The sequence below is a fragment of the Paroedura picta genome, chromosome 16 (genome assembly GCF_049243985.1).
Source record: "Paroedura picta isolate Pp20150507F chromosome 16, Ppicta_v3.0, whole genome shotgun sequence".
Classification (NCBI taxonomy): Eukaryota; Metazoa; Chordata; class Lepidosauria; order Squamata; family Gekkonidae; genus Paroedura; species Paroedura picta.
The window spans coordinates 3,996,015-4,020,751 of record NC_135384.1 but is presented as its reverse complement, the minus strand read 5'-3'; the positions used below and the strand labels follow the sequence as shown (position 1 = coordinate 4,020,751).

The 24,737-nt window shown below is 44.4% G+C and overlaps 2 protein-coding genes across 2 annotated transcripts; both read left to right on the top strand.

Annotated features, from left to right (window-relative positions):
• Nucleotides 1-3,402: 3,402 nt before the first annotated feature.
• On the top strand, nt 3,403-6,022 carry LOC143826569 (vomeronasal type-2 receptor 26-like). Its single transcript, XM_077315404.1, has 4 exons — nt 3,403-4,179; nt 4,300-4,527; nt 4,909-5,035; nt 5,118-6,022. The coding sequence occupies exons 1-4, from the start codon at nt 3,403-3,405 to the stop codon at nt 6,020-6,022; spliced, it is 2,037 nt and encodes a 678-aa protein (XP_077171519.1).
• Nucleotides 6,023-15,813: 9,791 nt separating this feature from the next.
• LOC143826567 (vomeronasal type-2 receptor 26-like) lies at nt 15,814-17,643 on the top strand. Its single transcript, XM_077315403.1, has 2 exons — nt 15,814-16,003; nt 16,745-17,643. Exons 1-2 carry the CDS (start codon nt 15,814-15,816, stop codon nt 17,641-17,643), a joined length of 1,089 nt encoding a protein of 362 aa, XP_077171518.1.
• Nucleotides 17,644-24,737: the final 7,094 nt, after the last annotated feature.

Here is a 24,737-nt window from a genome sequence, read left to right as displayed (position 1 = left end):
AAGCCCTGGAGAAAACCAGGAAACTGGGAGAATTGGCCTCCGGGGGGAAGCTTTGCCATTATCATGATGGTATCTTTGACGCTGCTCCTGCTCTATCTCGTATCACACAAAACACATAGTTGGATGTGTGTGCAGACAGAACCCCTTCAGATTCCCCATGAATGGTATCAGCCAGGTGAAATGCTCTTTGGTGCAGTTGTAACTCATATCGGCAGTAATATCCTTAAAATCTCCTTTGAAAAACACCCTTCTCTGGAATCTGCTAAACAGCCACAGTAAGGAATGTTTCCCCTTCATTTCAAGGATTGTTTTCAAGTTCATGATTGCGTTTCCTCTCTGATGAAGTTCTAAGATGGGTATTAGGTTTATATATGGGCAAATGCAAAGGAACCAGAATTGACCATATAGGGAGATATCTCAGGAGGTCACTTTTGTAAGGAAATAGATGTGCCCTGCTGATTTATTACCACCTTGTTTGCTCCTCTAAATGGCTACCATGTTACACATTGTTGTCCGTAATGCCTTACCCGGATATTTGCTTTCACTGTTTCCCGTTCTGTAATCCTGATCTTTGTAATCCTGAGAAAGGGGGGATATATATGAAGTGGATACAACTTGAGAGTTTGATGGATATTACATTTACTAAATAGTCTGCCTCCCTTGCTATACAGGTCTTTCTGTGTGAACAAACTGAGTGGCACCAGTAATAGCATTCATTTAAAAATTCAGTTTTTCAGGAATAAGCACACACAGACTAAAAACACATGCCCAGCTGGATATATTCAAACCATAACCTTGATATGCCATAACCACTCTGTAGGTTACAGAGCCTTTAGCCTGATGTGTTGTTTGTCAATGGTGGGGCTTTACAAGTCTACAGAAGGACAAACCCATAAGGAGAAATCTTTCCATGGAAAATTGTCACCATAATGAGGGTGTAAACTCTCCCCACTTCAAAGGGGACAGCAATGTTTTCCAGGCTGCAGCTGTTGTGATGTATTAATTAGAATGAAAGACAGACCTGTGACACTGCAACCAACTTCCTGTTGGTCCATGAAGCTCATTAAGTTACTGTCTTCATTCACAGCCTAAAATTAAACTTGCCAACAACCTCCGAAACTTACTAAATTGGTTACTAGTTTGTTGCCACTTCTCACTCACCTTGGTTGACTGGCAAAGGAATATTTATAAATGGAAATGACATCCTTGGCTAAACAGTAATATTTAGTGTGGCTGTCCTGTTTCCTTATTGACATTTTAAGAATGTCCTCGCTTCCACATCTTCAGAAATGCGAAGGGGCTGAATTGTACTCACAAGTGAAATCCTTGTCTGATCCAAATTACAGCACCTTTTCTCCAGTTTTTTTTTTTAAGGATCATTTTCACTTTTTATTGAATGACAAATTAAAACCGAAATGTTCTGATGTGTTTAGATAGGTTTGATAACATGAGGTTATTCCAGATTTTGTTAAAATTTGACCCTCTCATCTGGAAAAATATCTGTGAGATACAGGAAAACATCAGAATATGGATGGGTTTTCGAGGATTGTTCACCTTCTGAAATTTTATTTTTCTCTCAGAAAAGAATAGGTAGTTGTTGAATGGTTGGTTCAAGTAGCAAAAGAGATGATGGGTTTGCCTTGTAAACCTCCCCTGCTTATTAAATATGTTACTATATTGATGCTGGTCAATGACCGTAATAAATAAATAACAATAATATGTTACTATGATTCTATCCCAGGCCCAATCCAAAAGGTCCCAACAGATCTTTTCCTAGGTATTTAAAGATAGTATTTGCCAAAATGATACAATGATTTCTCCTGTCAAACAAAAAGCATTTTATTTTCAGTTTTGTCCCCAAGTTCTACCAGCACATCCTGGCCTTGGTGTTTGCCATCCAAGAGATCAATAAGAATCCCAAAATCTTACCGAATCTCACCTTGGGGTTCCACATCCTCGACAACCACTTTGAAGCAAAGATGGCTTATCGAAGCACTCTGGATCTCCTTTTCAAATCACGTCTGTTTGTTCCCAACTATCAGTGCGGCGCCACGAAAAACCTTGTGGGAGTTATCGGGGGATTAGGTCTGGATACTTCCAAACACATGGCAGACATCTTGGGTCTTTACAAGATCCCACAGGTAATATCGGTACATGGAGATGACTGGGGGCTCTCAAATGTCATATAAACTTTCCTTTATGGCAGTACTGTTGAAGGTTCACAAAGAAGATGGTCATCATTGGAAACAAAGTGAGAAAAGAATGTGAAATGTATGGGTTTTCATGGCAGACTGAGACAGAGCTCCACGTGCAGATGTGAGGGAGAGTAGATTTAAGGGATGTGTTGAGGATCAGCCAAAGAATCTCTGCTTTGCATGCATATGGTATGGAATTTCACCAAATAAAGAACATTTTCCATCTAAAGCTATTAGTCTGTGTTCAAAGATCACGCTCAGGGTTCCCTTGTCCATACATAAACCTGAAGAGAACAACTCTGCTCCATCCTCTACATGGCAGCCTTTTAAATACTTGAAGATGGTTATCAGATCCCCTCTCAGTCAGACCAGGCTCCCCCAATCTTTCCTCTTATGTCTTGGTCTCTGTACTTGGTTCAAATGTACTTCCACAAGCCAAAAGGAAAAAGGCAAAGAACAATGCTCCTCAGCCCCTAAACAACCAGTGAATCCCAGATTCCTGAATGACACAGGTGGGAAAAGCACTTTTAAAATGTGCCCATATGGCCTATTATGCACGGAGGGGAAGGCCCGCACTCGAAGTGGAATGGCAGCAGCGGAAGAAAGCGGAGCTTCCCGGCTGACCAGGGCACAACCAGACGCGGTGCCGGAGAGGCCGTGTGCATAATCGGGCCTTCAAAGCGGCCACTGAAACGCAGTTGCAGTTCAGACAGGACCAAAGGGAACAGGGACGTACAGGTGGCCGCGGAGCCCACAGGGGAGGGGGACCAGAGGGACCGCACACGCCTCCCTTCCTGTTTGCTCCACTTCGCCATCTCGGCAGCTGCAGCCGGCGGCTGCTCCGGGTTTTGCCAACAGGGTGTTCCGTCCCGTGCATTCGCAATTTGCCTCACTTCATCCTCCTCCGTGTTTTCCATGCGACCGCCAACCGCCGGTTCGGCGGCCGTGCATAATGGGCCTATATATCAAATGGAGCAAATCCCAGCTGTCCATGTCTTCTTGATTTGGAAAAACTGGAAGAAGCCACCTTGAGCAGGATTCTGACCATGGAAGCAAGTAAAGGTCTCCTGAAGTCCATTAAGACTAAGAAGTGTATATTCTCAAATTCTACATCTTGTCTCTCCCACCCATTTATCTCTCTTAGATTTCATATGGATCTTTTGAGTCAACGACGAATGATGGAATCTATTTCCCTCCCTTTTACCGCATGGTGCCCAATGAACGGCTTCAGTACGTGGGGATTGTTCAGTTGCTTCTACATTTCGGATGGAAATGGGTTGGGCTCATCACTACAGATGACCAAGCTGGGGAACATTTCTTGCATGCCTTGGAGCCGATGCTCTCTAAGCATGAGATCTGTTCGGACTTCACAGAAAGAGCTCCAGTAATAGCCCATGTTGTTGACACTATCCAAATCTTTTACAATACCAGTACAGGTTTTCTAAAAGGCAATGCCACTGCTATTGTTCTACATGGAGAAACATCCAGTATTATATGGCTGTCAGTAGTTACATGGTTAAGGACTCTGACCAATCTGGAGGAAACAGAGGGAAACTCTACAGGAAAAGTGTGGATAACAACTGCCCAAATTGACTTTGCCTTCACAAGCATTCAAAGATCCTGGGACGTAGAAATATTTCAGGGTGCTCTTACTTTTGCAATTTATTCCAATGAGCTAACAGGTTTCCAGACATTTCTCCAGACGGTAAGACCTCCTTGGACACATCAGGATGGTTTTTTCAAGAACTTCTGGGAAGAAGAATTTGGTTGTTCTTTGCCTAATTCTAGAAGACCAGCAGACAACAGTGAGCTGTGTACTGGAGAAGAGAGGTTGGAGAGTCTTCCAGCAACATTTTTTGAAATGAGCATGACTGGCCACAGCTACACTATCTATAACATTGCTTATGCCTTGGCCTATGCCGTACATTTCATGGACATAAAGAAAAAGAAGACACGAGAACATATGGATAGGATGCCCTGGCAGGTATGCCCTCTCCATTGTCTTGGGTATCCAGTCGTGTTCTTGGTACATTAGACTGGTGTGAAATGCCTTCATTATTAGACTTTTCTAATCAACTGTGGTCCTCTTTCCCATTTGGCCTAGCTCCACTCCTTTCTACAGTGGCTCTCATTCAACAACAGTGCTGGGGATGAAATTGTGTTGGATGACCATGGAGAACTAGCAGGTGGATTTGATCTTAGGAACTTGGTCACTTTCCCAAATAACTCCTATGCGAGAGTCAAGGTAGGGAGGCTGGATCCTCAGGCTCCTCCAGGGAAAGCACTCATCATTCAAGAGGACAGAATTACTTGGCACAAGAAGCTGACTCACGTAAGCTAACGGAGTAAAAATTATTGTCATCCATTATAGAATCATAGAGTTGGAAGGGGCCACACAGGCCATCTAGTCCAACCCCCTGCTCAACGCAGGATCAGCCCTAAGCATCCTAAAGCATTATGTCAGTGGAGGGTTGGGGGATAGGGGAGAATCCTTTCACTCTGCAGCACATTGTGAGGCTGCGTAATTCTACAATAATGCATCAATTGTTTTGTAAACCATGGAAAGTTCAGTTTTCTTGGGTTCTCGGTTATGGTTTATACTGTCCAACATTTCATAGTTACTATGATTCTGTATATTCAGTCTCCTTGTTGGTAGAGCAGGTTTCAAACAAAAGCTACAAACGCTCTAAATGATTCTGTTGTCTCAGAACAGGTCCCACCTTCCTCTGTCTGTAATGACAAATGCAAGCCCGGATACAGCAGGAAAAAGAAGGAGGGAGAGAAATTCTGTTGCTATGATTGTGCTCCGTGTCCCGATGGGGAAATCTCAGACCAAGAAGGTAGGAGTATTTGAATTCCTGTAATTCAGAGAAGGGAAAAAATGTTTCCAACTTAGAACATGTGCATCTTTTCCTCTTCCAGACATGGAATCCTGTGTTGCTTGCCCAGAAGATCACTATTCACACAGCAGCCAAGATCAATGCATTGCCAAGACCCAAAACTTCCTCTCCTTTGCAGAACCTTTAGGCATTGCTTTCATCTCCTTGGCTCTTTTTGCTGCTCTGCTCACAGCGCTGGTGCTGGCCATTTTTGTTAAGCATCGGGACACCCCCATCGTCAAAGCCAACAACCGGAGCCTCACTTACCTGCTCCTCGTCTCCATCCTTCTTTGCTTCCTCTGCTCTTGCCTCTTCGTCGGGCAACCTAAGCAGGTGACCTGCTTCCTCCGCCAAACTGCTTTTGGTATCATCTTCTCGGTTGCCGTTTCTTCCGTCTTGGCAAAAACGGTGACTGTCGTGGCTGCTTTCATGGCCTCCAAGCCTGGAAATATTTTCAGGAAGTGGATGGGGAAAAGAATGACGTATTCTATTGTCATTTCCTGCTCCCTTGTTCAAGTAGCTATTTGCACTCTTTGGTTGAGTTCTTCTCCTCCTTTCCCAGATATGGACAAGCACTCTCTGAGTAGAGAAATCATCGTGCAATGTAATGAGGGCTCGGTCGCCATGTTTTACAGTGTCTTGGGCTACATGGGCTTTCTTGCCACCGTCTGCTGCGTGGTGGCTTTCCTAGCGAGGAAGCTGCCTGACAGTTTTAACGAGGCCAAGTTCATCACCTTCAGCATGTTGGTCTTTTGCAGTGTTTGGCTGTCCTTTGTGCCCGCCTACCTGAGCACGAAAGGGAAAGACATGGTGGCCATGGAGATCTTCTCCATCTTGGCCTCCAGTGCTGGCTTGCTGGGCTGCATCTTTGCGCCTAAATGCTATATCATAATCCTGAAGCCTGAGTTGAACAGCAGAAAGCATCTAGTAAGGAAAAAGAATCAATAGGCCATCCATCATCTTTGTTGTTAGTTCTGTTTGTACTGGTAGTGCAACCAGGTCAGGACTGTAGGGAGACTGCTGCTGCTGCTACTATCACTACTAATTAGTATTAGTATCAGTATTTTTAGTGTTATTGCTGTTCTGAATGTTATGGGTGATGAAAGAACACTATATAATAGCACTTCTTCCTGTTTTCCATAGTAGAAATTGTAAGCAATTAAAAGTGTCTCTCTGTTGAAGGACTGAAATAAAGGAATTGTACATCTGAATGGTTCATGTAGATCAGGGGGAAATAATTTAAAACTGAAAAGAAGTGGCTATACCACAAATTTAAAGAGGGGCTGAAATAAATGTTTGCAAAATACAGAAACCTCTGAGGAAATATCAGGGTGATGAATGTGCAATAATATTGACATGACACAAAAGGCTTGTGATGTTTATCAGGTCCCATTTTTGGCATGAGTGGACATGTATTTTCGTCCCTCAGGATAAATACCTCTTGCATTTTAGACAAAAGATATAAAAGAAGGTGCAAATCAGAAAATCTTGATTCCTGCCCTTATCCTGAAATTTTCTAGGATGGATGGGGATGAAATAATACTGAGCATCAACAAGGACTTCATTCTGTGGTGCCACAAGAAGTATGAACATCTGGCAAAGTTGACAGCAGTGTTCGCATGTATGGATTCCCCATCTTAAAAAAAAATGCCTACTTAGAGATTTAAAAGTTCACCGGAAAACTTTTAACAACCCTAAAAACTATTAATCTCTCCATCTTAGACCTCTAACTCTGGGGTCAGGCAGAGAAATATCTTTCTCAAGCTGTACAGCTGAAGGGGATGGGGACAATATTTAGGACCTTCTGTATGCAAAAGTATTCACCACCATTTAAGCCCCTAGGTCCCCCTCCAATCTCTCAGAGCTTCCAAAGAGGCTTCCTGGAGAGCTGCCACACAGGGGAATGCTACCTCTTAAAACTTTCCCTGTCGATGGGATTTTTTTTTTTACCAGAACACAAAGTTTAGTGATTAACTCCTTTTGCAAGACTCATCACACTAGAAAAATCACACGATGGGAAAAGTAAGCACAACTGAAGAGGGAAGGATGGGGGAAGGTAGAGATCAGGAGGAATAACCACAAGGTGGGCAGTGAAGGAGTGGGCTGTGAGGGGCAAGAAGAAGAGGAGGAGGAGGGGAAGGAGAAGAGTTTCTTTTCACTATTTAAAGGACTCTCAAAGCGGCTTAGAGGCACCTTCCCTTCCTCTCCCCATGGGACTAAGAGAGCTCTGGGAACTGTGACTAGCCCAACGTCATCCAGCCGGTGGCATGTGGAGGAGGGGGGCATCAAATCCAGTTCTCCAAATCAGAGGATAACTCAAGAGGATAGCACACCATACTGGCAAAAAAAAGGAGGGGGGACTCCAAGGGAATCTGTATGCTTTTGAATTACCTTTGGCTTGGGAGCAAAGAAATGGGGGAAATGACCGCAAAACCATTCTCAGAAAACATGGGGATACAGCAACCAGAAAACAATCTGAGCATTGGAAGGAGATAAATCACTGCAGAGCAAAAATGATAACTTAAGGGACATGCATGGCAAAAGCATAAAAGGCCAGCCTCAATATGTTTTATCCTAATTGTCAGTAGTAGAGGTCTTTCCCAACACCAATTGCCTTAACTTTTTAGGTGAGGAAAATCCAGGGATTGAGCATGGGACCTCTTGTGAGCAAAGCAAGTGCTCTACCACAAATCCACAGACCCTCCCCAGACAATTATGCATCGACCAGGAATTAACCCCCTGTTAATTGCTTGGAAATATACTTTGCTCATGCTGGTACCACCCATTTGATGGTATTCAATCCAAGTGATGTTATCTATATCTGGCACATCTGGCTTCAGCATTGTCTACTGTACTGAACACTGACTAAGAGCAATCCTTCATTCTAGACACCTGCTATCCCTTAATGCAGGGGTAGTCAACCTGTGGTCCTCCAGATGTTCATGGACTATAGTTCCCATGAGCCTCTGTCAGAAAATGCTGGCAGGAGCTCATGGGAATTGTAGTCCATTACTATCTGGAGGACCACAGGTTGACTAGTAAAGGTAAAGGTATCCCCTGTGCAAGCACTGAGTCATGTCTGACCCTTGGGGTGACGCCTTCTAGCGTTTTCATGGCAGACTCAATACGGGGTGGTTTGCCAGTGCCTTCCCCAGTCATTACCATTTACCCCCCCCCCCCCAGCAAGCTGGGTACTCATTTTACCGACCTCGGAAGGATGGAAGGCTGAGTCAACCTTGAGCCAGCTGCTGGGATTGAACTCCCAGCCTCATGGGCAAAGCTTTCAGACGGCTGTCTTACCACTCTGCGCCACAAGAGGCTCTTAACAGGTTGACTACCCCTGCCTTAATGGGTGCCCAGGATTGAACCTGAGGCCTTTGGCTTATTGCAGCAAGGTGATAGTCTTCTAAGAAAAGACAGCTTGGGTATAAAATCAAGGTACATGCAAATCTCATTCCCAAGGGAATAGTGTCAGTGACATCTCGGAAAAAATGAAAACTCCAAAAGTTTTGTCTTCTGCTGTTCTTTGTCCCAAGTGATTATCTCCTCTTTCATTATTCAAATCACCATGATTAGTTTTCAAGGCAACCAAACCAAATGAAAACCGCTAGGGAAAAAAATTAACAGCTTACATGGAACAATGCTATAAAATCTTGCTACTGAACTCAGCGTACCAACAAGGTGGGCTCTTCCAGTTTGGTTTCTGAACATTTTCAGTTTTTAAACATTTCTGAACATTTCATGATTTTACTGCATCCACTTCTTTCCCTCTGAAATTTGTTTTAGGAAATGCCGCAAGAAGTTGGGAGAACTAGCATTTTGTCCTGTCAGAAAAATGCTAACCTCTCCTTGATGATTATCTGGATGCATTTTTCACGATGCTCTTTTTCCAATTTTAGCAGGATTCCTTCTTGCTTTTGTTTCTTCGGCTACTAACTAGGTGCAGGTGGCCACTACTTTTGGCAGTATCTGCAACTAGATCTTTGTTCCTATATTTGCTTTCCATCATCCTCCAGATACTTGCCAATTTCACTAAGAAGTCTATTATTGGTGCATCTTAGAAAATTATGACCTTCATCTATCATTGAGAACATTTAATATATTATTGTTTCTTTGGAGTAAAACTTTAAGCCAGTCCATCTTAATGACCTGCTCACTTGGAGAATAAAACGTTTATGTGCGGGACATGTTCAATCCACATGGAGCACAGAAGGGTAACAGTTAAAGACCTCAATTAAGAACTGCGACAGTCTCTTTCATAGCTGGGTTCAGCCAAGGTTCCTGACTAAGATATCCAAAGAACCAGCAGTCTCATTTATGCTTTGAAGATAGTGTCAGAAACAGAAAAAGAAGGATATGTTGAAAGTTATGAGGCTGTCCCACCCCATAACGGTGTTGTTGCTGGTGCTCTTCCTTCGCAAAATGGGCACAGTCCATTCTATGATTTGCCACTGCAGTGAGTTTTTCCCAATCCTGCACAAATTTCATCAGCCAGGTGACTACACTGTAGGAGGGATGACTTCCCAGCTCTTGTTTCTTTTCAATACCGTTTCCTTCAGGGAACAGCCTGCACAGAACCTACCGACAGAAGCATCGTAAGGACTTCATCTATTTCTCAACTAGCAAGACAGAGTCAAATCCCACCTTGCTTCTGAGTATGACAGGCACTGAAGATGTAGAAAGTAGGCTTGTAGGCTACCCAAAGGGGCATAGTTGGTTCAAGCTCTGCCCCTCCCATGAATTCGTCTCTTAGGCATTTACTACCTCTCAGGTTCCTGCTCCCTGTGTAGAGTTCCTTAGAGAATCTTTGTAGACCTCCCAGCCAAATATCAGACAGGGTCAGCCCAAGATCTGACAGGATCAGTCTATCCAAACCATTCATTGTATTTGTGATCTATTGTACATTATTTATACTTAACAAATGCCATGCTATGTTCTCATTCCCTTGTCGCTGTAAATTTCACCTGGTTGAAGACTAGAATATATTCAGTTAATCTTAAAAAGTGTCTGACCATCCAGAGAGCTTATCTTAGAATCCAGCTTCTTGTCACTGTAATTTCACCTGGTTGAAGACTAGAATATATTCAGTTAATCTTAAAAAGTCTCTGACCATCCAGAGAGTTTATTTTAGAATCCTGCTCCTTGTGCTAATCTCCCTTTAATTAAAAAAAACCAACAACCATATATTCCTGTAAATGGAAATTGCTAGATCAAGTTAAGGAATTGCTTTGTATGTCCCAGTTTCTAAAAGAGATATGCCTGCATTCAGTATCATGAACCTAACTCTGCCTTTCATCATTGTCTTTTTATAATTGATTTATTGCTGCTTTTTAAAGTTGTCCTGGCTCATCGATTGTATGATGTTCAGGGCAGCGGCTAGAACACTAAATATTTTACTTACTGCATCTTTCTCTCTGTTTTTTCCCCCTCATAATGTTGACAGAGTCATACTAAAGAAGTATCAACATCTTTTAGCCCTGGCATTTGCAGTTCGTGAAATCAATGAAAGCTCTAAGATCCTGCCCAATATCACTTTGGGTCTCCACATCCATGACAGCTATTATGATGCCCAAATGACCTATAGGAACATTTTGAACCTGCTTTCAACATCCCACAGGCTTATCCCCAACTTTAAGTGTGACCTCCAAAACAACCTGATAGCTGTCGTCGGGGGATATGGCTCTGAGACATCGTTTCACGTAGCCACCATCTCCAGCCTCTACAAGATTCCGCAGGTAGGTTCTTGGAGTGGTTAGGAGTACCGACTTCTAATCTTGTTTGATTCCCCACTCCTCCACCTGCAGCCAGCTGGGTGACCTTGGGCTAGTCACAGCCCTGATAGATCTGTTCTGACTGAGCAGTATTATCAGGGCTCTGTCAGCCTCATTTCCCTCACAGGGTGTCTGTTGTGAGGAGAGGAAAGGGAAGGCAACTTTAAGCCGCTTTGAGACTCCTTCTGGTAGAGAAAAGTGGCGTATAAGAACCAACTCATCCTCCTCTTCTTCTGAAGAGATTTTACCACCATGGCACATAGCTCAATATTCTATTGTCTTTCTGGGATGCTTTAAGAGGTCTGAATCCATTAGCATGCAAAAGAATTGGTCTAGATAGTTTTTTATCTCGGTATTCATCGAAGGAACTCAGCTTAAGGCAGTCTGTGGGATCACCCCTATGCCCTTTCTTTTGAGGTAGATTACGCTGAGCCAGGATGCTCGGCCTATAATTATGCTCACGCTGAGCTGGGAGTAAGGTATCCTGAGCAGTGCCCGATCAGCTCTGGAGGCACCCTATTGGTGTTTCCAAGGCTGGAGAATCCCACCTCTGTTGTTGCTCGGAAGTTTGGGAAACAAGCTGATTGACTGGAGACAGTTTGAAAAATGTTGTTATTGTTGTTGTTGTTATGTGCGAAGTCGTGTCCGACCCATCGCGACCCCATGGACAATGATCCTCCAGGCCTTCCTGTCCTCTACCATTCCCCGGAGTCCATTTAAGTTTGCACCTACTGCTTCAGTGACTCCATCCAGCCACCTCATTCTCTGTCGTCCCCTTCTTCTTTTGCCCTCGATCGCTCCCAGCATTAGGCTCTTCTCCAGGGAGTCCTTCCTTCTCATGAGGTGGCCAAAGTATTTGAGTTTCATCTTCAGGATCTGGCCTTCTAAAGAGCAGTCAGGGTTGATCTCCTCTAGGACTGACCGGTTTGTTCGCCTTGCAGTCCAAGGGACTCGCAAGAGTCTTCTCCAGCACCAGAGTTCAAAAGCCTCAATTCTTTGACGCTCGGCCTTCCTTATGGTCCAACTTTCGCAGCCATACATTGCAACTGGGAATACCATAGCCTTGACTAAACGCACTTTTGTCGGCAGGGTGATGTCTCTGCTTTTTAGGATGCTGTCTAGATTTGCCATAGCTTTCCTCCCCAGGAGCAAGCGTCTTTTAATTTCTTTGCTGCAGTCTCCATCTGCAGTGATCTTGGAGCCCAGGAAAATAAAATCTGTCACTATCTCCATTTCTTCCCCATCTATTTGCCAGGAATTGAGAGGGCCGGATGCCATGATCTTTGTTTTCTTTGAAAAATGTAGCCATTCACAAACCATCCACGAACTGCACTAAAAGCTCCTGGCCATTCGTGACGATAGCAGAGCTCATGAACATAGCTTTGTAAACCAAGAACCAGCCAAATTTAACATGAGCTTTCAGTTGTGAACTAATTCGTGCCATTCCGACTCAGGAGTTCCCAGTATCAGCCAAACTCACTAGGCCATAAATCACCATGAGGCAGGTCTATGGTTGAGGAGAGCACAGCAAGGAAGATCCGTCTGGGGGCTCCCAGCGTTGAACGGTGTAAGTGGTGGCTTAGCTATATTTCATCTGTGCCCCTCTTCCCACCCCCTCTATTAGATATTAATGGGGGATTGAAAGTTGAAGGTGGAGTTATTCCACCGTGTTCTCTGTGACTTTGTTGGTTTTTGGGGTATGTTTTTATGTCCATGGGTTTTAATGGGGTTTTATCAGGGGTTTTAAGGGCTTTTATTGTGGACAACTGTACCCCGCCATGAGCTGATATTGGGAGTGGCAGGAAACAAATCAAAATAACAATAATAACAAAACAAAATGTTTATTTGCTTTTAGTTCACCTATGGTTCCATTGCCCCAGGGCTGAGAAACAAAGAACAATCCCACTCCATGTACCAGATGGTCCCAAATGAAGCTACTCAATATGTAGGAATTGTCTTGTTGCTCCAGCATTTCAGATGGACATGGATTGGTCTCCTGGCCATGGATGATGAGAATGGGGAAAAATTTGTACAGGTGCTGACTCCGTTGCTTATCCAGAACAGCATCTGTCCTGCTTTTATAGAACGAACCCCTAGCATCACTAACGTACATGATACCACTGATTTATACTTCACACTGATTGAAAAATATCCAGTGGTGATGGAGAACAGAGCCAATGTTGTCGTTGTCAATGGAGAATACCCTTCCATGCAGAATATAAGATTCATGATCTATGGAGTCTTGCTCATGTATTCCACAACTCCAAGTGGTAAGGTGTGGATTGTGACGTCACAGTGGGATTTTGCATCCCTGACCATTCAAAAGAACTGGGATTTACAGCCTTTCCACGGCGCATTGTCCTTCGCTGTTCATTCAAAGGAGCCACTGAAATTCCAAAACTTTCTTCAAAATGTGAGGATTAACTGGGCCACAGGAGATAGCTTTATCCAGAATTTCTGGGAACATGCATTCAATTGTTCACTGAGCACTTCCGATGCAGCTGAGCGTGTGGGCACATGCACCGGAGAAGAGAAATTGGAGAGCCTGCCTGGGCCTTTTTTTGAAATGTCTATGATGAGCCACAGTTACAGCATCTACAACGCTGCCCATGCTGCGGCGCATGCTTTACATGCTCTGTCTGAACACAGATGCAAGCATAAATTGTTTGGGACGAGAGGGAGACTGAATCGTCAAACTATGCAGCCATGGCAGGTGACAACTTTATCCAACACAGAGACATAAAAGCCACCACACTCCTTGTTGTTGTTGTTAGTTGTTAAGTCACGTCTGACCCATTGCGACCCCATGGATAATGATCCTCCAGGCCTTCCTGTCCTCTACCATTCCCCGGAGTCCATTTAAGCTCACACCAACTGCTTCAGTGACTCCATCCAGCCACCTCATTCTCTGTCGTCCCCTTTTTCTTTTGTCCTCAATCACTCCCAGCATTTGGCTCTTCTCCAGGGAATCCTTCCTTCTCATGAGGTGGCCAAAGTATTAGGTTTGTAGTTAAACTAGATCAGTGTTTTTTACCTGGATTGGCAACAGATTGGCTTGGATCCTGGCTTGGATGGATTGAGGACTTTCCCAAACCGAACTACCTGGGACACGCTGCTCTATGACTGTTCCCAGTGCAGTCTGACCAATGCAGTATATAACAGGACTATGACATCTAGCGATTTTGATGTGATGCCCAAGATTGCATTCACTTTTTGCTGCTGCATTGCCCTGTATGCCCGTATTAGCCGACAGTCCACAAGTACATGTATGCGGGATGGGTGATAGACTTCTGGGTACCTGTGTGTTTGAACGAGATCTTGGGATATTTGTGGACTGTAAGCTAAATACCAGCAGACAGTGTGGCATGATAGTAAAAAAAGATGACTACATCAACAGAGGCATGGCATCAAAATCACAAGATGCCACAGTATACCACATTGGTCAGACTACACCTGGAGTACTGCGTTCAGTTCCAGAGGCCTCACTTCAGAAAAGACATGGACCAAATGGAGAGGGGGCAGAGGAGAGCAATGAGGAGGATCCGGGGCCTGGGGACCAAGCCCTGTGAGGAAAGCCTGAGGGACTGGGGAATGTTCAGCCTGGAGAAGAGGACGCTGAGAGGAGGCAGGATTGTTCTTTTCAAGTATTTGAAAGGTTGTCACTTGGAGAAGGGCAGGGAAAGGTTTGTGTCAGCAGCAGAGGACAGGACCCACAGTCATGGGTTTAAAACATGTGCAGAATGGTACAGGGGGGGAAATTTACAGAGTAGTTCCACAGTGGATTCAGCTGCTTAAGGAGGTGGTGAGCTCCCCCTCACTGGCGGTCTTCAAGCAGTGGCTGGACAGATCCTTCTCCTGGATGCTTGAGGCTCATCTTTAATTGAGCAGAGGGTGGGACTAGATGGCCTATGTGGCCCAACTCTAGGATTCTATAGGCTGTGAAAGGCTGCGGTATTCATTGAATCTTTATTTTTATGCAGCTCCATCCGTTGCTGGGAAATGTATTGTTTAACAACAGTGCGGGAGACACGGTTCGTTTTGACGAAAACGGAGAATTAATGACAGAGTTTGAGATTATAAACTGGATCACTTTGTCCAACAGCTCGTTTATCAAAGTAAAAGTTGGAAAGCTGGACCCTCGTGCCCCTGTTGGCAAAAAACTGACCATCGTTGATGACATGATTGTGTGGCATGGACATTTTAACCAGGTAAGACGTTGTTGTAGAGACTTTAGCCCACAAAGGAAATAAACAATGTCTAGGTAAAATGTGCATTTGTTCAAAAATATTCATATTCAGTCTTCATAATTATGTATGTGATTTTGGAAGGAAGCCTACCTTTATTTGGTGGGAGATGCCATAGTATACCATGTCGTACCTTAGTACGAGAACACAGAATTGCAGGATATAATTCTTAGATCTGCTGTGGAAGGGGCTGCCTAAGGAGGTGGGGAGCTCCCCCTCACTGGCGGTCTTCAAGCAGTGGCTGGACAGATCCTTCTCCTGGATGCTTGGGGCTGATCCTGCATTGAGCAAGGCTTGGGACTAGATGGCCTTTAGGGCCCCTTCCCACTCTATCACCATCTATGACCCTCACTCAAGTGGAGGTGGAGCCCTTTTGACCTTGCCCTCTTTGAACAATACATCCACTTCTGGGAAGTTAGACATCCCTGCCATTCTTAGACTTGGGCCTCAACACAAAGCCATAGAAACTGTGTTGCTATTTGTTTTCTTGCTTCCCTTCAAGGCTGTTCTGTTCTGGATCTCCAAATTCTCGTTTTGGCATGCTTTGATTTGTTGATTTGCACAGAGGCATCTTCTGTGATTGTTGGCGGGGTAAGCCAAGGACACTAACTCTTCCCTTGTAGTTCCGGCTCTACCCTTGATGGAAAGCTTTTGGGAGCCAACAACTCTCAATGAGGAAGCCTCATTAGCTACTCAGTACAAAAGCCTAGAGAAGCCCCCCCCCATGTCCCTGCTTAATAGCCCCCCTTCCCCCAGCTTAAAATTTCGCATTTCTCTTGGTGTACAGGTGCTGCCCGTTTCTCTGTGCAACAACCACTGCAATCCTGGTTATCAGAGGCAAAGGAAAGAGAAGGAGCCATTCTGCTGTTATGAGTGTATTTCATGTCCAGAAGGGAAGATATCTGACCAACTGGGTAAGAAGAAGAAGAGGGTTCTTATATGCCGCTTTTCTCTACCCAAAGGAGTCTCAAAGGGGCTTACAATCGCCTTCCCTTTCCTCTCGCCACAACAGACACCCTGTGAGGGAGGGGAGGCTGAGAGAGCCCTGATATCACTGCCCGGTCAGAGCAGCTTTATCAGTGCCGTGGTGAGCCCAAGGTCACCCAGCTGGCTGCAGGTGGAGGAGCAAGGAATCAAACCCGGCTCACCAGATTAGAAGCCACCGCTCTTAACCGCTACAACTACACTGGCTCAGATACAGGATAGTTCTCAAAATGCCTGGTGTGCTTCATCAAAATTGTGCTTCATGAACCATGTTTGAAGCAAGCCAAGCCCCCACAGAACTAACTAACTGTTCTAATTTCTGTTTTCAGTCATGTTGTTTGTTGGTTCTAGAGGCAAGGAGGGAGGAGGTGGGTTCAAGGGTCAGGAAGTCTCCCATTAAGCCCATCAGGACACTGAAGGAGATTATTTGGAAAAAAAAACAGGAAATTCCTGACCTAACTATGCTAAATATACCTCTCCCCCCCAGTGCCCCCTACAGGACACTCTCTATATTCTGCTCAATCATGCACATTGCAGATCTTGCATATTCCAACAGATTGCAATCTCTGTTTTTGGGATGACCTTTTAAAATGAAGAACACCATTTCTAATTAAACATAAATTGTTAAAGTCCAACTGCTTGAGAGGGAGGAGTATGTCTTCTTTTTTTAGACATGGATGCCTGTGTCAGCTGCCCAGAAGATCACTATGCAAACCAGGGCCACAGTCAATGCGTTCCCAAGATCCTTGTCTTCCTCTCATTTGAAGAACCTTTGGGCATCATTTTAACCTTCCTGGCTCTGCTCTTGTCTCTGCTCACAGCTCTGGTGTTTGCAGTCTTCATTAAGCACCAGGACACGCCCATCGTCAAAGCCAACAACCTGAGCCTTACCTACATCCTCCTCGTCTCTCTCATTCTTTGCTTCCTCTGCTCTGTACTCTTCATTGGACAGCCAAACCCCGTGTCCTGCCTCCTCTGCCAAACAGCTTTCAGCATCGTCTTCTCCATGTCTGTGTCTTCTGTGCTGGCAAAAACGGTGACCGTGGTGTTGGCTTTTGTGGCCTCCAAACCAACAAACCTTTTCCGAAAATGGTTAGGGAAAAAACTGGCATATGCTATTGTTTTTTCCTGCTCCTTTGTTGAAGTGGGCATTTGTAGCCTTTGGCTGTGGACTTCCCCCCCATTCCCAGATGTAGACATGCATTCGCTCACTGGAAAAATTATACTGCAATGTAATGAAGGATCGGAGGTCATGTTTTACTGTGCCTTGGGCTATATGGGCTTCCTCGCGGCGGTCAGTTTCACGGTGGCTTTCCTGGCCAGGAAGCTGCCGGACACTTTCAATGAAGCCAAGTTCATCACCTTCAGCATGTTGATCTTTTGCAGCGTTTGGCTAACTTTCGTTCCCACCTACCTGAGCACGAGAGGAAAAGACATGGTGGCCGTGGAGATCTTCTCCATCTTGGCCTCCAGCGCTGGCTTGCTGGGCTGCATATTCTTGCCTAAGTGCTATATCATCGTTCTGAAGCCGGAGTTGAACAGCAAGGAAAATCTCATAAGAAACAAGTGAAAGCTGTCGCTGTGTTTGTATTGTGTGCATTTCATAGAATCATAGAGTTGGAAGGGACCTCCAGGGACATCTAGTCCAACCCCCTGCACAATGCAGGAACAACTACCTGCTCACCCACAGTCACCCTAATTCCATGCCCAGTGATCCCCCACCACCAGCGAAAATCTCCAGAATCCAGCCTGGCCTGGAGGAAATTCACCTACCATGTTCTTGATTCGTGTAAACCGCCCTGAGCCTTCGGGAAGGGCGGTATAATAAATAAATAAATAAATAAATAAATAAGTGAGCTGTTTGAAACCTGTTTTTATTATGAAATGTTGTAACCCTTCCTGAGTTGAAGGAAGGAAGGGAGGGAGGGAGGGAGGGAGGGAGGGAGGAACAGATCCTGCCTGGTAATTGGATGGGAGACCCTCAAAGATTTGGATGGTAGTTCCTCCAAGGACCACTAGGGGTCATGATGCAGAGGCAGGCAATGGAAAATCACCCCCTTGCCTAGCTGCCAGACAATCTCCTGACTACATTACACACGCTGCACAAACCATAAATAAATAAGTTTACGTATCTTTTTAATTGCTATGTATTTTGCCTTCATGGGCTCTTTGACTGTTTTTGAGTTCTTTGCACAAGAACCAGACTTTGGGCACACCTCGACAGGAGCAGCAGAGTCCTCGCAACGTGTTAACAGGAGGGCAAAACTGGAGTTCAAAGTTTAATTGGGGAGGGGGGCACAGAAGCCTCCACTCCTGCTGGTGGGATCCCTGAGCGAACTTCCTCTTGGAGCATTTTTTCACAAGACACTAAACAATCATAGAGGTGGATCTCTAGGGTCATCTAGTCCAACCCTCTGCTCAATGCAGGAATTCCCTGCATCCCGACTACCTGTCTACCCACAGTGCCCCCAATTTCATCTGGAAGGATGGTGAAGTTCAAAGAAATAATGTAATGTTAGAATGTGATGTCACGCAGGGGTAGTCAACCTGTGGTCCTCCAGATGTCCATGGACTACAATTCCCATGAGCCCCTGCCAGCGTTTGCTGGCAGGGGCTCATGATACTTGTAGTCCATGGACATCTGGAGGACCACAGGTTGACTACCCCTGATGTAATGGATGTAACATGGGATGTAACATGACTGTTCTTTGTCCTTTTTGGTAATCCATGCTTTAATTACAAAATAACTTTTAATGGACTTATTCTACAAGGGTTGTTAATTCTGAGGCGCTGGATGGGTTTTACAATCCCTCCTGGCCAATTAGCAACTCCCCAAAACTTATTATCGTTGCGAAAAGGCGTCTCTCCTTTGTTTGAGTCTACAGAACATGCGTAGGTGACCCCCAGATGTTTCTCTCTTTTTCAACGCCTAATCTTTTCTGCTGTGTAAGGAAAGTCCTTATAAACACTACTTTATTTTCAATCTCGACCCAAAGATTTAGTCCTTGTTGGAAACCATCCTCCATGCATTGTGCCCGCCTACCTGAGCACGAAAGGGAAAGACATGGTGGCCATGGAGATCTTCTCCATCTTGGCCTCCAGTGCTTGCTTGCTGGGCTGCATCTTTGCACCCAAATGCTATATCATAATCCTGAAGCCTGAGTTGAACAGCAGAAAGCATCTAGTAAGAAAAAAGAATCAATAGGCCATTCATCATCTTTGTTGTTAGTTCTGTTTGTACTGGTAGTGCAACCAGGTCAGGACTGTAGGGAGACTGCTGCTGCTGCTGCTACTATCACTACTAATTAGTATTAGTATCAGTATTTTTAGTGTTATTGCTGTTCTGATTGTTATGGGTGATGAAAGAACACTATATAATAGCACTTCTTCCTGTTTTCCATAGTAGAAATTGTAAGCAATTAAAAGTGTCTCTCTGTTGAAGGACTGAAATAAAGGAATTGTACATCTGAATGGTTCATGTAGATCAGGGGGAAATAATTTAAAACTGAAAAGAAGTGGCTATACCACAAATTTAAAGAGGGGCTGAAATAAATGTTTGCAAAATACAGAAACCTCTGAGGAAATATCAGGGTGATGAATGTGCAATAATATTGACATGACACAAAAGGCTTGTGATGTTTATCAGGTCCCATTTTTGGCATGAGTGGACATGTATTTTCGTCCCTCAGGATAAATACCTCTTGCATTTTAGACAAAAGATATAAAAGAAGGTGCAAATCAGAAAATCTTGATTCCTGCCCTTATCCTGAAATTTTCTAGGATGGATGGGGATGAAATAATACTGAGCATCAACAAGGACTTCATTCTGTGGTGCCACAAGAAGTATGAACATCTGGCAAAGTTGACAGCAGTGTTCGCAAGTATGGATTCCCCATCTTAAAAAAAATGCCTACTTAGAGATTTAAAAGTTCACCGGAAAACTTTTAACAACCCTAAAAACTATTAATCTCTCCATCTTAGACCTCTAACTCTGGGGTCAGGCAGAGAAATATCTTTCTCAAGCTGTACAGCTGAAGGGGATGGGGACAATATTTAGGACCTTCTGTATGCAAAAGTGCATGCTTCACCACCATTTAAGCCCCTAGGTCCCCCTCCAATCTCTCAGAGCTTCCAAAGAGGCTTCCTGGAGAGCTGTCCCACAGGGGAATGCTACCTCTTAAAACTTTCCCTGTCGATGGGATTTTTTTTTTTTAACCAGAACACAAAGTTTAGTGATTAACTCCTTTTGCAAGACTCATCACACTAGAAAAATCACATGATGGGAAAAGTAAGCACAAATGAAGAGGGAAGGATGGGGGAAGGTAGAGATCAGGAGGAATAACCTCAAAGTGGGCAGTGAAGGAGTGGGCTCTGAGGGGCAAGAAGAAGAAGAGGAGGAGGAGGAGGAGGGGAAGGAGAAGAGTTTCTTTCCACTATTTAAAGGACTCTCAAAGCGGCTTAGAGGCACCTTCCCTTCCTCTCCCCATGGGACTGAGAGAGCTCTGAGAACTGTGACTAGCCCAAAGTCATCCAGCCGGTGGCATGTGGAGGAGGGGGGCATCAAATCCAGTTCTCCAAATCAGAGGATAACTCAAGAGGATAGCACACCATACTGGCAAAAAAAAGGAGGGGGGACTCCAAGGGAATCTGTATGCTTTTGAATTACCTTTGGCTTGGGAGCAAAGAAATGGGGGAAATGACCACAAAACCATTCTCAGAAAACATGGGGATACAGCAACCAGAAAACAAACTGAGCATTGGAAGGAGATAAATCACTGCAGAGCAAAAATGATAACTTAAGGGACATGCATGGCAAAAGCATAAAAGGCCAGGCTCAATATGTTTTATCCTAATTGTCAGTAGTAGAGGTCTTTCCCAACACCAATTGCCTTAACTTTTTAGGTGAGGAAAATCCAGGGATTGAGCATGGGGCCTCTTGTGAGCAAAGCAAGTGCTCTACCACAAATCCACAGACCCTCCCCAGACAATTATGCATCGACCAGGAATTAAACCCCTGTTAATTGCTTGGAAATATACTTTGCTCATGCTGGTACCACCCAATTGGTGGTATTCAATCCAAGTGATGTTATCTATATCTTATATAACTTAGAAACATGAATCAGCCTTAAACTCAGTCAGTTCTCTGGCACATCTGGCTTCAGCATTGTCTACTGTACTGAACACTGACTAAGAGCAATCCTTCATTCTAGACACCTGCTATCCCTTAATGCAGGGGTAGTCAACCTGTGGTCCTCCAGATGTTCATGGACTATAGTTCCCATGAGCCCCTGTCAGAAAATGCTGGCAGGAGCTCATGGGAATTGTAGTCCATTACTATCTGGAGGACCACAGGTTGACTAGTAAAGGTAAAGGTATCCCCTGTGCAAGCACTGAGTCATGTCTGACCCTTGGGGTGACGCCCTCTAGCGTTTTCATGGCAGACTCAATACGGGGTGGTTTGCCAGTGCCTTCCCCAGTCATTACCATTTACCCCCCCCCCCAGCAAGCTGGGTACTCATTTTACCGACCTCGGAAGGATGGAAGGCTGAGTCAACCTTGAGCCGGCTGCTGGGATTGAACTCCCAGCCTCATGGGCAAAGCTTTCAGACGGCTGTCTTACCACTCTGCGCCACAAGAGGCTCTTAACAGGTTGACTACCCCTGCCTTAATGGATGCCCAGGATTGAACCTGAGGCCTTCAGCTTATTGCAGCAAGGTGATAGTCTTCTAAGAAAAGACAGCTTGGGTATAAAATCAAGGTACATGCAAATCTCATTCCCAAGGGAATATTGTCAGTGACATCTCGGAAAAAATGAAAACTCCAAAAGTTTTGTCTTCTGCTGTTCTTTGTCCCAAGTGATTATCTCCTCTTTCATTATTCAAATCACCATGATTAGTTTTCAAGGCAACCAAACCAAATGGAAACCGCTAGGGGAAAAAATTAACAGCTTACATGGAACAATGCTATAAAATCTTGCTACTGAACTCAGCGTACCAACAAGGTGGGCTCTTCCAGTTTGGTTTCTGAACATTTTCAGTTTTTAAACATTTCTGAACATTTCATGATTTTACTGCATCCACTTCTTTCCCTCTGAAATTTGTTTTAGGAAATGCCGCAAGAAGTTGGGAGAACTAGCATTTTGTCCCGTCAGAAAAATGCTAACCTCTCCTTGATGATTATCTGGATGCATTTTTCACGATGCTCTTTTTCCAATTTTAGCAGGATTGCTTCTTGTTTTTGTTTCTTCGGCTACTAACTAGGTGCAGGTGGCCACTACTTTTGGCAGTATCTGCAACTAGATCTTTGTTCCTATATTTGCTTTCCTTCATCCTCCAGATACTTGCTAATTTCACTAAGAAGTCTATCATTGGTGCATCTTAGCAAAATGATGACCTTCATCTGTCATTGAGAACATTTAATATATTTTTGTTTCTTTTACATAAAACTTTAAGCCAGTCCATCTTAATGACCTGCTCACTTGGAGAATAAAATGTTTATGTGCGGGACATGTTCAATCCACATGGGGCACAGAAGGGTAACAGTTTAAGACCTCAATTAAGAACTGCGACAGTCTCGTTCATGGATGGGTTCAGCCAAGGTTCCTGACTAAGATATCCAAAGAACCAGCTGTAATTCAAGATAGGCTGCAGTCTCATTTATGCTTTGAAGATAGTGTCAGAAACAGAAAAAGAAGGATATGTTGAAAGTTATGAAGCTGTCCCACCCCATAACGGTGTTGTTGCTGGTGCTATTCCTTCGCAAAATGGGCACAGTCCATTCTATGATTTGCCACTGCAGTGAGTTTTTCCCAATCCTGCACAAATTTCATCAGCCAGGTGACTACACTGTAGGGGGGATGACTTCCCAGCTTTTATTTTTTTTTAATACCATTTCCTTCAGGGAACAGCCTGCACAGAACCTGCCGACGGAAGCATCGTAAGGACTTCATTTATTTCTCAACTAGCAAGACAGAGTCAAATCCCACTTTGCTTCTGAGTATGACAGGCACTGAAGATGTAGAAAGTAGGCTTGTAGGCTACCCAAAGGGGCATAGTTGGTTCAAACTCTGCCCCTCCCATGAACTCATCTCTTAGGCATTTACTACCTCTCAGGTTCCTGCTCCCTGTGTAGAGTTCCTTAGAAAATCCTTGTAGACCTCGCAGCCAAATATCTGACAGGATCAGGCTTGTCTGGTCTATCCAAATCATTCATTGTATTTGTGATGTATTGTACATTATTTATATTTAACAAATGCCGTGCTATGTTCTCATTCCCTTGTCACTGTAATTTCACTTGGTTGAAGACTAGAATATATTCAGTTAATCTTAAAAAGTCTCTGACCATCCAGAGAGCTTATCTTAGAATCCAGCTCCTTGTGTTAATTTCCCTTTCATTAAAAAAAAAAAAACAACAACCATATATTCCTGCAAATGGAAATTGCTAGATCAAGTTAAGGAATTGCTTTGTATGTCCCAGTTTCTAAAAGAGATATGCCTGCATTCAGTATCATGAACCTAACTCTGCCTTTCATCATTGTCTTTTTATAATTTATTTATTGCTGCTTTTTAAAGTTGTCCTGGCTCGTCTATTGTATGATGTTCAGGGCAGCGGCTAGAACATTAAATAATTTACTTACTGCATCTTTCTCTCTGTTTTTTCCCCCTCATAATGTTGACAGAGTCATACTAAAGAAGTATCAACATCTTTTAGCCCTGGCATTTGCAGTTCGTGAAATCAATGAAAGCTCTAAGATCCTGCCCAATATCACTTTGGGTCTCCACATCCATGACAGCTATTATGATGCCCAAATGACCTATAGGAACATTTTGAACCTGCTTTCAACATCCCACAGGCTTATCCCCAACTTTAAGTGTGACCTCCAAAACAACCTGATAGCTGTCGTCGGGGGATATGGCTCTGAGACATCGTTTCACGTAGCTACCATCTCCAGCCTCTACAAGATTCCGCAGGTAGGTTCTTGGAGTGGTTAGGAGTACCGACTTCTAATCTGGTTTGATTCCCCACTCCTCCACCTGCAGCCAGCTGGGTGACCTTGGGCTAGTCACAGCCCTGATAGATCTGTTCTGACTGAGCAGTATTATCAGGGCTCTGTCAGCCTCATTTCCCTCACAGGGTGTCTGTTGTGGAGAGAGGAAAGAGAAGGCGATTGTAAGCCACCTTGAGTTTCCAAGGCTGGAGAATCCCACCTCTGTTGTTGCTCGGAAGTTTGGGAAACAAGCTGATTGACTGGAGACAGTTTGAAAAATTGAAAAACCATCCACGAACTGCACTAAAAGCTCCTGGCCATTCATGACGATAGCAGAGCTCATGAACATAGCTTTGTAAACCAAGAACCAGCCAAATTTAACATGAGCTTTCAGCTGTGAACTAATTCGTGCCATCCTGACTCAGGTGTTCCCAGTATCAGCCAAACTCACTAGACCATAAATCACCATGAGGCAGGATTTGCATTTCATCTGAGGGACCGCCTGTCACCCTATGCCTCCCACAGGGCTCTACACTCTGCGGGCACCAAATTGTTGGTCATTCCCACCCCCAGGGAAACATGCCTGGCCTCAATCAGTGCCAGGGCCTTTTTGGTCCTGGCCCCCACCTGATGGAACGAGCTCCCAGAAGAGCCCCGGGCCCTGCGGGAGCTTCCAG